General features: G+C 40.2%; 1 protein-coding gene across 9 annotated transcripts in view; it reads right to left on the bottom strand.

Moving 5' to 3' along the window:
* Nucleotides 1–14,684: 14,684 nt before the first annotated feature.
* Nucleotides 14,685–16,125, bottom strand: part of TMEM68 (transmembrane protein 68) — a 33,523-nt gene continuing 32,082 nt past the window's right edge. For all 9 annotated transcript variants that reach the window (XM_027128080.1, XM_027128076.1, XM_027128082.1 and 6 more), the window contains one exon: nucleotides 14,685–15,489. In XM_027128080.1, coding sequence (XP_026983881.1) covers nucleotides 15,385–15,489 — 105 coding nt within the window. In that variant the 3' untranslated portion in view covers nucleotides 14,685–15,384. The remainder of the gene's footprint in view (nucleotides 15,490–16,125) is intronic.

The raw sequence follows: 16,125 nt of genomic DNA, 5'->3' as shown, positions 1-16,125 counted from the left end.
AGGATGGAGTTCAAACTATCTCCTTTTCCATCTCTTTTGAGTAACTTCCCTAAAATCTGGAAAAGTAGAACATGATAGCCGGAATAACCACCGTGATCATCCTCAATTTAGACCCCACCCCTTATGTTACTGGGCATCGTCAGAGAGAAACGTAGGGCTGGACCACATGCTCATTGAAAGAGCATGACGTCCCGGGCAGCCTCTGGTATTTCTTGTCTGACTCCATCACCTCCCACCTAAAATCCTGGAGGCATTGAGACTCCAGTGAATATGCTGTCAATATTTATTTTTCTTCCTAAACTGATAAACCTAGAGATCTGGGGTGAGGGATGCTCATTGGAAAGTCCTCATAAGTTTCCCCTTCCCTCCCTGCTACGTCAAGTCCACGAGACCGAACTGGCAGCAGGATGATTCAAATTGTGAAAGTTATTGAAATGCTCTCCCACAATTTTGAGGAGGGGTGGGGCAGAGAAGATAAAAGGTGTAAATGTATTTTTTTCTCTTTCTTTTTAAATTGAAGTATAGTTGATTTACAAGATTGTGTACGTTTCAGGTGTACAGCAAAGTGATTCAGTTTTATATGCATATATAAAATATAAATGTATATTTATATACATATATATTCATACTATTTTCCATTAGAGGTTATTACAAGATATTGACGTAAATGCATTTTTACTAAGTCAATTTCTTTGCTTTTTCAGAGCCAAGGTAGGTGTCACACCAGGAACCGATATTGCATCTTCGCACGGCAGCTAAGCATACAGCTTTGCACTCACACAGGTTGGATTCGGATTCCACCCTATCCGCTAGTTGTGCAACCTCGGGGCAAGTTACTCGTCTCTTGGCATCTCCATTTCCATATCTGAGGAGCTGGAACAACTATTATACCCACCTCAGAGGGCAATGTGAGGGCTCCATGAACTCAGGTGTCTTAAAGCACTTAGCAAAGTGTCCGGCATACAAAGTGTCCCCGCACCTTGGAAGGGGTGAAGAAGACCTCCGCGGCCTGCCCTGGGGGCACCGAGGGCACAGAATGCTCTCTGTCCAGGTGCATGAGGGCCAGGAAGCCACAATGATATGGCCCTCTGCCACCTCTCTTTCATGGCCCGATCCCCAAAAACTTCTTGTGAGAATAATGGCTACCTTGAGATCTGCAGTAAAAGAAATTCGAGAGGTTTGTGAGCTCTGTCAGCTGTGCTCCACAGCACACGTGATCAACACTGCAGCCCGGTGTTCAGTGTAGCAGGTGCTCAAGATGTCACTAGCCGGGGGCATAACTTCATGCTGGTCTATTAACCATGTCTTTTGTTTTCTGTATTCTGATGCTTTGGGGCCTTGCCTACCTGGACAGATGACCCCTCCCAGGGTAGCCAGTTCCTAGAGTTAACAAACCACTTGCCTGCCAGTGTACTTGAGAAAGAGAATTTGCAGGTCTTTATCCAGCACCATGTAACACAGACATAGGATCTGTGGACGCAAATCTCTCTGTCACACAAGAGCTCTGCTCTCAAGCCAGAAAAGAGGCTTGAACGTTGCCAGGGATTATGACCTTCAAAAAGATGTTTCAATTCTCTGACTTTCAGCTCCTTCGGCTGAAAAATAAGAATGATAATGTCTTCTCTGCAAGATTGTTGTGAAAATTAACAAAAAGGAATATAAAACACTTGGCCATAGCAGGTGTTTTATTGTTATTTTTATCCTAATTGTTGTTCATCTCTCTTTGCACGGTTTCTGTATCAGGAAACAACACGTGGATTATTAATTTAGCACCGATAGATACAGTGGTTAGAGCGCCCTGCACATCAGACACGGATACTCTGGTCTCTCTTGCAGATTAGCATATCGGCCTGCACACCGGACTTGCGAGTTTGGTTAGTTAAGACAGTCTTCGTCTGTTCTGAAACACTAGTAAAACTGAGCTTTACATATACGTAAAATTGAGGATGGGGCGCTGGGACACCATCCTATGGTACTGCCTCTGGGGACGCATTTCCTAAGTGGTGGCCACTAGGCCACCCATCACACTGCCCTATCCTAGTCCTCCAACTGCGGTCAAGGGTCTGAGCTAAAGCCATGTGTTCTCATCCCCCACTGAATCCAGAGATTGGAATGGCTTTAAAGCAGCTATGAAGACTGTGCTCTAGGATACAAAACAAAATATGCTCATAATTTATGCAAAGAGAAAAAAAATCTCAGCAGAAAAATAGAAACCATTAAAAAGAACAAAATCAAAATTCTATGACTGAAAAGTTTAATATTTGAAATTAAAAATTCATTGGATGAGCTTAAGAGCAGACTGGGAATGTCAGAATTTTTTAAAAAGATAAAAATAGAAAATTTCCAGTATGAAAAACAGAGGGAAAAAATGTATATTTTTAAAAGTGAACAGAACCTCAGGGAACTATGAGATCCCCAGGTGAAAGCAGGTCATCAATACTAGTTGTCAATCAGTTAAAGATTAAATTATCCCTCATTCACTTATATACAAAAACTCTGAATAACTTTATTAAATATAACACATACAGCCCACAAATTTCCAATAAGACTAAGAAATTGGGTTCTAATGGCAAAATGAGCTTGATAATGCAGAAGACCATGGGAAAGTTAAAGAATATATCATTTCCTGGAAATACGTGAAGCTTAAGAACTAAAACCTCCTAAAAGACATGGACTTAAAATTCCCCTTGATGTAAAAGAAAAATTGAATTAGAAAAACAGACTTGGCCTTTTGATAGAGGCCCACATTTCAAAGTCTTGGACACCACAGTGGATTCTGGGTCCTGACCAAGCATCAGTTGCTTGACAACCAAATCCTGCAGCCTCAGCTAGTCTGAGGAGGTAGTCTTTTCCTCTTAGGGCTCGTAAATCTCTCTACAACTCAAGGAAGGCAACTCCAGAAAAATATGTGAAATCAATCAATCAATCCATGACGTAACCACATTTGCAGCTGGTATTAGCAAGTATCATCAGTTTGGTAATTATCACTATACTTCTGTGCATTTTTTTTTCCTGCTTCTTAAGGTATTTGAAGCATTGGATGGGTGAATCCATGATTTTATTGAATGTTTAGAAGAGTATGATTAAATGTTTGCAATCAATGCTTAAGCATTTGGATAATTTAATTTGTTAAATGTGTAAGTTTTGATTTATTCATCTTAAGCAGCATGTAAATACTTAGAAGAATATCAATCATTTATGTTTAATGTTTGAAGGACGCTTAAATAAATCATAATATTAATAAAATGGACATTAAATAAAATATAAATAGGTGTTAGCGTTATTTACTGTTTGAAGTGCTTTTCATTCATTGAGAAGAATCCAGCCAACAATTTTTTATCAAGTTCTGTAGCAAATGTGAATAAAACCTAGAAGGAAATAGATATTTTATGCATATTTCCATAATATTGTATTGCATGCTACTCAAATTCCAACTTAAGAGATTTCTAGCTTTAGTATCGTAAGTTCCAGTTTCAACAGATCAAATTCAACCCCGTTCTGACAAAAGAATAATACGCTGTTATCTCAACAGCAAGAAGAACAGCTCAAGGAAGAAGGTCATTTCTGCATTCCTGGCTGAGATTCATGCCCCACAAGTAACACATGTGACGTTCTATCGCTTTACTTTTGAGTGCCGGTGTCTAAGCGTCCCTGCCAGGTCGGCAAGGGGCTCCCACACAAGGGAATGGGGAGCGACTGCTTCAAGGGGCACAGGGTTTCCTTTTGGGGTAATGAAATGTTCTCGGAACTAGATAGAGGTGTTGGCTGCACAACACTGTGAACGCACTAAAGGCCGTTTAATTGGACACTTTAAAAGAGCTAATAGTTCCATTTGTGTTATGAGAACATTCAATTAAGACAAAAGAACAGTGGACTGGGGGAAAAAGGAATAAGTCACTGTGGGATGAGAAAGAGAGGTTTTGAGAGGACAAAAAGAAAAGTGATGTGGTTACAGGGGTAAACTGAAGGGTCGGACCTGCTGCATGCTGTCTCACACTGAGCTGAGGGGATGTAAGAGGAACATATAACTTCAAGATCCTCCCAAATGCTTCTCAATTTAATTTTGGACACTTGGACACCACTGTGGTGTCCAAGACTTTGAAATGTGAGCCTCTATCAAAAGGCCACGTCTGTTCTTATAATTCAAGTTTTCTTTTACATCAAGGGGATTTTAAGTCCATGTCTTTTAGGAGGTTTTAGTTCTTAAAGCTTCACGTATTTCCAAGAAACGATATATTCTTCAACTTTCCCATGGTCTGCATTATCAAGCTCATTTTGCCATTATGACCCACTTGCTTAGTATTATTGGAAACTCATGGGTTGTATGCATTATATTTTTAAAAGTTATTCAGAAAATCAAAGCAGCCAATAACTTAACGTGTATCAACCTCAAGGGTAGACTGTTAAAAAAATGTAGTCAGCAGGACGTCACCTTAGCCTTTATCAGAGGCAGGTCACTGGTTACTTCCTCAACATGGGACCGAAACGTAGTGGCATCCAAGGCTAAAGTGAAATTTTCTAGCTCAGAATTTGATCAGTGCTTCCCCTATAGAGTAATCAAAGTGACTAAACAAGAAGTATAACTTTTACCTAACAGATCGGCAAAATTTTAAGATTACTAAGAGCTGGTATTGGTAACGTGTGGAAGAACATAGTCTCACGCCAAGGTCCCAGGAGTGTAAATGAGATCAGCTTCCCTAGGGGGTAATTTGGCAATATGTAATCAGATTTTTAATATGCATACCCTTTACCCAGGCATCTTACCTCTGTGAATTTATCCTAAGGAAAGAGCTAGAGAGGCATACAAAGTTATATGCAGAAATATGTTCGTCATGGTGTTATTCGTAAGAGTGAAACAATGAAAAGCATGCTTTCTCAGTTCTCAGTAGGGAACTTGTTAAATAAATTATGGTCTAGCCACTCAATGGCTGTTGCCGTGGCAGATTTAAAAATAATCTTGAGGATCAATATTCTTTATGAAGGAAAATACGATATGTTATGCTTAATAAGAAAGATTACAAAACATTGTAACATAATCACATTTTTATATGCATAGAAAAAATATGGAAAGGCACACATCAAAATGTTAATAAGATTTCTCTCTGGGTGGTGGTAACTGTCATTTTTACTTTACACCTTTTTGTATTTTCTGGATTTATTTCTATTAATGTGCTATTTTCATTATCAGAAAAAATAAAGTTATGTTGATTTTGAGCAGCAGTCTAGTAAAGGAAAAATAAAAGTGAAAAATTTTAGAAACACACAAGAAAAATCTCCAGGGCAAAGATACCGATTGGCTCGGCTAACATTGGAGTCCAAGCTTAACTAACGGGCTTAGGTTCCCACCTGTGAATCAGGACTCTTCTTGATTCATCCTGAGCCAGCCGGCCACCCAGTTCTTGTATAATTATGCAAGTTCAGTGAGTTTATCAACACCCTGAAGGCAATTCTTAGGCCTCTAGGTTTAGACCAGGAGTTCTAATCGTGGCTACACACTGGAAACACTTAGATTAACAGGGTGGGTCTGTTGGGAGATGCACAACATCTCAGACCTTGGAATCAAACTGGACACTGCTGTCCTCATTTCCTGTTCACAGGAAAACCACCGGGTCTTGTGTGGTATTTGCTTTCTATTTCAACCACTCTGGAAAACACCTTTGCAAAGGTATAATGCCATAGAAGGTAAGTGGTGTGATCCAATGTTGAAATTGTGAACCATTTTAAGCTAGCGATTCATGCGGTGCCTGAAAGATGTCCAGTGTCTCTGTGCCTTGAGCGTGGTACCTGTGCGTCTGCTATAGCATCTCAGCACGTGGAGCAGTTGGGGGGAGGGTGTCTTAGCTGAGGCGACTTCTTTAACTTCACCTCCACCCTCAGCTGACTCTTCCCATGACCACACTTGTCCTTGTCATAGCCTGGAATATCTTTACCTTTTACCCTCACGTTCCACTCTTTCATACCCTGATCTGCTTTTATCCATCACACACTCTCTCTCTTAATTCCTACTTTTACTTCATGAAGCTCTCAGAGTTCTTCACTTTTCTATTTTCTACCTGTCTGTCAACCTCTTTCTGCTTAAGCATTTCCCTGTTTAGCCAATCATTCCACTCCTCTGCTTAAGACCCCACCCTGCTGAACATGAAAAGCTCCACGTAACACACACTACTAGATATAAGACAGATAACCAAAAAAGGACCTGCCGTACAGCACAGAGAACTCTACTCAATATTCTGTGATAACCTATATGAGAAAAAGAATCTGAAAAAGAATGAATATACGCATATTTATAACTGAATCACTTGGCTGTACACCTGAAACTAACACAACCTTGTAAATCAACTATACTCCAATAAAATTAGAAAACAAAACAAAACTCCATGTAAATTGGGATCTGTGGTCTCCAACATCATCAAGATTCTAAACCTGAAGACCCTTTGCATAATCTTAGTGGCTATCCCAAAATGCTTCCAAACTTTCCCCTCATTTTTGGAAAGTCCCACTACGTTGCCTTCTGTCTTGTAATTAGCAGCTCCATGAACTTTACCAAGAAAATAAGAATCATAATCCTCACGCGAGAACTCACCCAGCTTCCTACCACACTCCCACAAATATCCCCCGTTGACCCAGGCATCTCCTCTCATGGTCAGGAGCTTCCCTTCCTCCTGTCAAGGTGAATCCCCCCACCTCTGCCCAGGTCCTCCTCCGTTTGTCCCTGCAGATACGCTCTCCCCTCTTCCCCAGCTGCACTCCGCTACTGGGCGGCGGCGGGGGGAACCACTCCCCTGCCCTCTGGCTTCTCCTGGAGTTTTGGCCAACAGGCCTGTGCAGAAGGCTGGAGAGGGAGAGGAGGGGAAGGTCGGCTGATACAGCCCCCTGGGCCCCTCCAGGCTGAGCCCTGAGTTGACAGTGGCCGTCTGTGTCTGTCAAGCCACAGCTGCTCCTGGGCGGCCCTGGCTTAGAGCTGGGACAGGTGGTCTCTAGCCACAGGTGGTCTAGCCCAGGAGTGCCCTCCTGGTCTCCCTTACCCCTCCCCCTACCATGGAAACTAGGCCCTTCGTTCGTCTCACTTCCATCACCACTTTTGACTGTGTCATCTGTTTCCTGTTGGGTCCCTGGTGGGATACAGATGCAACTTTTATACATCTTTATGGCAACTCTTTCTAGAAAATGTCATTCTCTGGCTAGTGATAATGCTGATAACAAACTAATAATAATATAGCAACAACTACGGCTTACTGAGCAGTCGTGACGCTCTCGACACCACGGCAACAGTGAGACACATGTGATCTTATTCAATTCTCACACTGAAACTGCTGCTGTCTGTTCCCAATCCCCTTTCACGGTGTAGAGAGCTGAGGTTTACAGGGGATAAGCAATCCTCCCACGGTCACACAGGGAAGGGGCAGGCTGGAACTGAGCCCAGGGCCATGAGGGACTCACCTGCACACATTCCTCACCATCCATCCAGACGGGCTGGACTTGACCTCCCCCAAGCTGGAAGAGACCAGGAGAAGGTCCCATGTGGTTTGTGGTGTCGCGCTGATGATTTCTATGATTTTCAGGTTTTAAATTTGCTTCTTGAATCCCGTGGCTTAAGAGGAACGCAAGCCAGCCGGCTCTGGAGTTGCAGCTTGTTCCTGCAGAGCTGGAGGGCAGTGGGGACGAAAGCTTTGTGGCTGTGAGCAGGGATGAGCCAAAGGACGAAGCCCATGAAATAAGTGTGCACACACTCCTCTCGCTTCTCGTTCCATCCGGAGAAGGACATTTGCACGTCACCAAGGACTTGCTTTTAGTTTAAGCCCTGCTCTGCCCCAGCATGCAAAAAACTCCCGGCACTTTCTGTGAGGTGTTTCCCTAATGAAGGGACTGAGTTCATCTCAGTTGGCAGCAGTGTCCGCTTTGATTCCAAGGTTTGAGATGTTGTGCATCACCCAACAGACCCAGAAACTCCACGAGTAAGTAATTGTGTTATTTAAGAATATGTTAAAATAGGTTTTTTTCTTTCAAATTTGTGTGTAGTACTTTTTTCAAATGGCTAAATTGTTCAGGTTTGAACACCTATGAAGTTGTTTAGACCTAACAATTTAGTGAGTGGGATTGTTAGGTACTACTCTTGGCCTGGGTGCCCCATACAAGATTTACTGGGACGCTAAGGATTCTGTGACCTGAGAAAGTTTGCAAACCTCAATGCTGATATGTTTTCAGCTACATCTAAAAGAAAATCCTGTTCTTTTCCAAACTCCACGTGCAAAAGAATAACGTTGGACCTGCATCTTACACCACGTGCAAAAATGGATGAACTCAAGTTGGATTAAAGACCTAAAGGTAAGAACTAAAACTATAAAACCTTTAGAAGAAAACATAGGAGAAAACTTCATTTGGACATGGATTTGGCAATGATTTCTTGGATATGACACCAAAAGTACAGGCAACAAAAGAAAAAAGTAAATTGAACTTTTTCAAAATTAAAACTTTTGTCCATTAAAGGCCACTGTCAAAAGAGTGAAAAGGCAACCCACAGAAAGGAGAAAATATTTGCAAATCATACATCTGATAAAGGATTCATATCTAGAATGTATAAAGAACTCCTAAACCTGAACAACAAAAAAATTCAATTCAAAAATGAGCAAAGGGGGCTTCCCTGGTGGCGCAGTGGTTGAGAGTCCGCCTGCCAATGCAGGGGACAAGGGTTTGTGCCCCGGTCCGGGAAGATCCCATGTGCCGCGGAGCGGCTGGGCCCGTGAGCCATGGCCGCTGAGCCTGCGCGTCCGGAGCCTGTGCTCCGCAACGGGAGAGGCCACAGCAGTGAGAGGCCCGAGTACCGCAAAAAAAAAAAAAAAAAAAAAAAATGAGCAAAGGACTTGGCAGATGTTTCTCCAAAGAAGACAGGCAAAAGGCCGATAAGCACATGACAAGACGCTCAGCATCACTAACCATTCAGGAAATGAAAATCAAAACCACAACGGGACACCACTTCACGCCCATTAAATGCCTACTATCAAAAAACCAGACACAATTATTGGCAAGGATTTGGAAACATTGGAGCCCTTGGGCACAGCTAGTGAGGATGTAAAATGGTGCAACTGCTATGGGAAACAGTGTAGCAGCTCCTCAAAAAATTAAGCCCAAAGCGCGTCACGTACCAACCCCTGAACAAATTTCTGGCAAAGGGAAGGGGCTTCGCTAGACGGATCAGCAACTTTTAGGTGCCTTGTGGGGAAGGTGGTCACCCAAACCAAAGTGTGGCCCTTTAGCAAGGAAGAAACAGGAATGCTGTTTCAGGATGGACAGTGGACCTCCAGCGTCAAAGCCAGTGCAACGTAGAACGCTGAATGATCCATTCAAACAGATGTCGCAGGGGATCCAGGGGCACAGTGGGGTGGTGTGGGGAGATTGTTGATTACATCAGGAGGTTAGTAGGTGGCAGCAGCAGAGACACGTGAATGCTGCTGAAGCAGAAGATTATGAAAAGATGCTTCTGTTTTTGTTTATGTTTGGTTAAAATGGGCAAATAGTGGTCTCCAAGTGGTAACAGGCATGACAACGCAAAGTGCATAAAGAATCTTGTCACCCACCTTTTTCATAAAAACTAACATCACCCATGTTAGTAAGAAAGAAAGATGAGAGAATGAATACATGCGCAAATGTGACCCGAGTGGAGGAGGGAAAGGAAAGTTCTTTCAGGAGAAAATGGATGGAATGTGCCTTTTATGTAGTATTATCTTAAAAAAGAACAATCTCTCTGGGCTTCACCACCTCCCTGTCCAGCCTATTATAGTACCTCATCACCTCGAGGCTCAAGAAACTTAATCAATACCACACTCGCCTAAATCTAACGCCAATTATTCTTTTTCAGTCTTTAACGCACACAAAATACACTGTTCTTTTCCAAAAGTTATCCCACACAGGTCTCACAAAATCCATTTAATTGTATCCCGGAACACTTAAAAGAAACCTCTTTGTAGCATTTCATGATGGTAGTACCAATCGATGAAAATGAGCAATTCCTAGATTCGATTTGCAGGAAACTCGATGCAATACATTTCACAGAGACGCTTTGTTTGCTGTCTCCATTCTAGGGTTAGTGCAGCTCAGAACATTGATCTGTAGAGCATCAAGTTATTTTGATTAATCAATAGAGCTAACTATTTTTGAACTGATTCTAATATTCTAGCTAGTAGAACTTGGGATTTCAACACAATGGTGAGTTTTTACAAATCGATTAAATTGCTTTTTTATATGAAGTCAGTCACATGATTTCTTTTATCCCAAGAAAATATTTTAGTCTTCTCATACACTTTGTTCATTTATTCAGTAACTGTTTATAATGTGGTAAGTATTCTTCAAGGAACCAAGGGCACAGCGGTCAGTGCTATGACTCTTAATTTGCTGATTCTTAATATTAACAATATATGACTCCTGGTCGGGGGTGGGGGTGGGGGGCGCCGGGGGTGGCTAAAGAGCTTCAGGGTGGGAGCTGGTTACCAGAAAAACTAACTGTGTGATTAGAGGGTTACAACTTTCAGCCCCACGCTCAACGTCCAGGGAACAGAGACGGGTTAGAGATGTAGTTCAACCACCACTGGTGATCACTGCGAGGTTTGCGAAGGCTTCTGGGTTGGTGAACACTTGGACATGCTGGGCAGGCAGTGCACCCAGAGGGGGTGTGGAAGCTCTGCGCCCCGCCCCCTGTAGCTTGCCCTCTTCCATTTGGCTGTTCCTGGGTTGAATCTTTGATAATAAAATTTTTAGTACAGCATTTTCCTGAGTTCTGAGTTGTTCTATGGAATTATGCCACCTGAGGGGATGTCGTGGGAACCTCCAACTCTGTAGTAGGCCAGGCGGAAGTGGGAGTGGCCTGGGGGCCCCACTGGCAGCTGGCATCTGAAGTAGGGGCAGTCTTGTGGGACTGAGCCCTTAGCCTATAGGGTCTGTGTTGACTCCAGTACTGTCAGACTTGAATGGAATTGGAGGACACCCAGCTGACGTCAGAGAACTGGCGTTGGAACTATGTCATTTGGTGTCAGGAAAGAGCTCAGATATTTATGTTAAGTGAAATAAGCCAGACACAAAAAGACAGATACTGTGATTCCATTTATATAAGGTACTTAGAGTGGGCAAATTCATAGAAACAGGAAGTCGAATAGAGTTTACCAGGAAACGAGGGAGAGGTGAATGGACAGTTATTGTTTAATGGGTGCAGAGTTTCTGCTTGGGATGGTGAAGAAGCTCTGCAAATGGACAGTGGTGATGGCTCCACCATATTGTGAATGTACTTAATGCCAGTGAATTGTACACTTAAAAAGGGTTAAGATTGTAAATCGTGGTATGTATATCTGCCCAATAAAAAAGTAACAAAAATATATTTTAAAAATAGGAATCATATACATAAATACAAAAACACATGCAAGTTAACCCTGTAAATGTCTATTATTTCAATGGTTCTTAAAATGTCAAAGGGTCTCATATTTAAATCACTTAAGAGTATATATGCATTATCCTTTAAACAAAATATGAACCTCAGATGATAGGTTGAGTGTTTGGGGTGTGTGTGGGGGGGGTGGAAATTGGGAAGTTTCTTCTTACAATAGGATGCCAACTCATAAACGTAGAATAATAGAATAATAATAATAGGGTTTCACACGTTGAAACCCTCGGAGTAAGAATTTATCCCGGCAATACTCAGTTCAAAGATGCTAAAACTAGTGGGTGAAAGTTTGATGAGGAACAGATATTTACATATTCTCTCCATAAACGTATTTATTACAAAGGAAATAATAACTTTACAGGGAAGAAACCTGGTGGGCGTCACTTTAACCAAGTGATCAAGTTACTATGATTACTAATGACACAAACCAACATTCTATGCCTCCTGATATGACCCACTGGAAAGAGCACAGCATCATTTATGTAGCATTTCTGGAATAATGCATAACCTGAATCAAATCATGACGGAACATCAGGGAAAAACAGATTGAAGAGATGGCTACAGAACAGATAGTCTGTCTTCTCCAAAAATGTCAGTATCATTAAAGACAAAGTAGGGCTGGGGAATCATCCCAGATGAAAGGTGATTAAACACGTAGGAAAACTAAATGCAGTGTGTGGTCCTGTTATGAACCGTGCATCAGGAGGAGAAATTGATGCGAAGGATATTATTGAGACAACTGGTGAAATTTGAATCCGGTCATTAGATCAGATAATACTATTATCTCAATGACAAACGTCCTGATTTTGATCATTGCTCTGTGGTTCCGTAAATGGACGGCCACATAGGAAGGGGCACGGTATCTGCATTTACCATCAGACGATTCAGGAGAAAACTTTATAGATATATATGTGGGGAGGGAGGAAAGAGAGGACAGAGAGAAAGAAAGAGAGAGAGAGAGAGAGAGAGAGAGGACGTATGAAGATAATAAAACAAATGTGCCGTAACAGTTGGGGAATCTGGGTGAAAGTATATGGAGTACTGTGCACAATAATTGCAACTTTTTGGTAGATTTGTAATTGTTTCAAAATGAAAGTTTTTTTGAAAGGGTATGAAAGATTTCCCATAAAAGTGGACCAAGTTCATGCTTCTGGAGGGAGTCCCTGGCTTTCATCAGGTTCTGACTTGAGGACTCATGTTTCAAAAAGCATGAAAAACACCCCCTCCTTGAAAACCACAATTTGAAAAGATATGCACTTCCCAGTGTTCACTATTTACAATAAGAAATGGAAGCGACCTAAGTGTCCATCAGCAGATGAATGGATAAAGAAGATGTGGTACATATACACAATGGAATATTACTCAGCCATAAAAAAGGATGAAATAATGCCACTTGTGCAACATGGATGGACCTAGAAGTTACCATACTAAGTGAAGTAAGTCAGACAGAGAAAGACAAATATCATATAATACCACTTATATGTGGAATCTAAAAAACTGATACAAATGAATTTATTTACAAAACAGAAACAGACTCACAGACATAGAAAACAAATGTATGGTTACCAAAGGGGAAAGGTTGGGGGGGAGGGATAAATTAGGAGGTTGGGATTAAAATATGCACACTACAATATGTAAAATAGATAATCAACAAGGACCTACTGTATAGCACAGGGAACTCTACTCAGTACTCTGTAATGACCTGTATGGGAAAAGCATCTAAAAAACAGTGGCTATATGTGTATGTATAACTGATTCACTTTGCTGTACACCTGAAACTAACACAACATTGTAAATCAACTATACTCCAATATAAAACAAAAAAATTTTTAAGTGTAAGACAAAATGGTAAACTAAAAACAAAACAAAGAAAAACCCCAACACCTCCTCCTTTCTATTATTACTTATGTCTCTATATTTAGTCACATTCCCTCATTCTTCTAAATGGCATTTAAATTCAAATAGCAAAGATAGAGATCTTGCATCAAACAAGACAGAAAGTCTTCCTGTTAATCTGAGCATCAAAGAAGAAAAAAAGGTTTTAAGTAATGCAGTAAAACTTAAATACTGTAAAAAATAATGGCTTTTGCTACATTAGCAATGAATGTTTCTTTCTACAGTTTTTTAAACTCAATAGTTTCCAAAAAATATTATTCTCGTTCATAGTATGATCATTTATTTCTTCATTCCGGAAATATTTATCAATTTTAAACAAACACTGCTCACTGCTAGAGAGGGAAAAAAAGCTGCAGATATCATTAGTTGACTCTTTTCGTTGAAACTGGAATTAAAAGATATTTATTACATTGGAAAGTCAGGTTTATTCATTGTGGCTGAGATTGATGAATATGATTGTAGGTGAGGAATACATAAATAGTAAAAAAAAAATCAGTTTAAACTAAGCAAATGTCACATATGTAATCTCACAACAATATGAACTTCAGTTCAGCTTCTTTTATTTTTATGCTGCTTTATTTTATATACATTACACGTATCATACATACATACTTGTTATACAAAAATTTATACAAAAATCCAAGTAATTTAATATCTTAAAAAGGGAGAGGGACATACTGCTTTTGATTCCTGGTACTATCGTGTTTAAATACTTTTAAATTCAGATTTCAAGGAGACAACAAATCGAAAGCCATTAATTTTTCAGAAAGACATGTTCACATAAATTCATTATTCAAGTATATTTTTATTGAAACAATAAACCATCTGACTGGTTGCAAAGTCAAGCTGAATAAGCCATGATGTTGAGCAAAAGCAGAGCTTTCTCTCTGTGCTTTCATCAGCCTAGAATCAGCTTCTAACATATGAGATGCAGGGCACAACCGTGATTTCTATCCTGACAGTATTAAATGCCATATCATAGGGCTGAGAATGCACACCCTGTACGGCTTGTCTACAGAGTCTCATTAAAAATATAATACTAGAGGGGGCTTCCCTGGTGGCGCAGCGGCTGAGAGTCTGCCTGCCTATGCAGGGGACATGGGTTCGTACCCCGGTCCGGGAGGATCCCACATGTCGCGAAGCGGCTGCGCCCGTGAGCCATGGCCGCTGAGCCTGCGCGTCCGGAGCCTGTGCTCCACAACGGGAGAGGCCACAGCAGTGAGAGGCCCACGTACCGCAAAAAAAAAAAAAAAAAAAAAAAATATATATATATATATATATATATATATAAAATACTAGAAAGAATAATAACAATAATTAGAAATTTTACTTTCCCTAATTTCTTTTTTACTCAACTTGAAAAACAGTACATCATTTTCATTGTCCTTGGCAACTTGACAGCATACCTGAAGGAGTAATTTAAACATCCTATGGACAAAATACATAAACTTCTAAAAGACGTTGGTATTGTTTAATTAATTCAGTTATAATTTCGTTCTACAGTTATCAATCACAGCAAATATAAAGAATTTAAAACAATATTCCTCACCAAAGTATTAACATGTTTTTAAAAATTGAATTGTTGAGGCATAAAAACATTATGTGATTTGCCCAAGGTCATGAGAGGAATGAGGGGCAGAGGAAAGAGCATTTTTTTTCCTAACTGAAGTGTCTGTACTAAACCCTAGGTTATGCCACCTTGCAAAACTAGCTCAGTGCAAGAGATACAGAAACTAGATGCATTATTTAGGAATGTTTGTTTAACCTCCATTGCTGTTATTAATAAACTTAACTTTAAGAGTCTATGTTTATGATACATTATTAGGAAATTATAAAAAGAACCATGATCATTTTCTGAATAATTAGGCATGTAACGAGTTATTGTTTAAATCTGACACAATGGATTGCAGAAACAAAATTGACAATACAATGTTAAACGAGTTCAGTGAAAGATGCTTATTAACATGATTTTTTAAAAAATACTAATTACAGAACCCACAAAATTTTGAAGACAGTCCTACAGACATAAACGTATTAATATAAATGTATTAAAGAGTCTTCTAGTCGATTTTTTGTTTGTTATGAAAACGTTCTAGCAAAGCACTCATAATGTTTCCGGGTATTCTTTGGTGCTTATCAATCAAAGCTTGAACAGCATCCTTCGTCTATCAAGAAAACAAAAGAAAAGCCGTTATTCTTTTAGTTCTCAATGTAGATATGTAGTTAGTAAGGATTTTAATATACTATTACTTATGAGACGTCTTCCCTAACTTAGCACCCATCGCTACTCAGAATAAACGATTTCCTTCTCAGCATGCCCACAGCATATTTCTTTTTTTTAAGGTAATACTGTTTATCTAACTTCAAAACCCTTTCAGCATTCTAAACATACAAAAAAGTAACAGAACATTGCAAATTGTGTTTAGTACAGAAGGGTCTTGAACTTTCATTGATGCAGTGGTTCTTCCCTGTGCATAGCATATTTCTTATACTTACTTTATTACACTTGAATTACAGATACTGTCTGCATGGCAACTTTCTACACCAGGTTGTAAGCTCCTTAAAATACATCTTAGCATTTCTCCAGCACTGAGCACAGCAATGCCTTGCACATAATAAACACTAAAAAGAACTGAAGGGAAAAAAATCAGAAGAAAAATGTAGTAGGAAATTTTCTGGTAGGCAAATGGAAGTTTTCACTCCTTTTCACCCACTAATAAACTTTTATGTATTTGTCTTTCATGACCATACACACCAATCACATCAGGCAATGCGACAGGAAAAAGTGAGGAAAACTATGA

The sequence above is a fragment of the Aethalodelphis obliquidens genome, unplaced genomic scaffold, assembly GCF_003676395.1.
Source record: "Aethalodelphis obliquidens isolate GAN/ISIS:26980383/991018 unplaced genomic scaffold, ASM367639v1 scaffold33, whole genome shotgun sequence".
Lineage (NCBI taxonomy): Eukaryota > Metazoa > Chordata > Mammalia > Artiodactyla > Delphinidae > Aethalodelphis > Aethalodelphis obliquidens.
The sequence above is the reverse complement of the archived record's forward strand: the minus strand, read 5'-3'. Positions and strand labels throughout refer to the sequence as shown.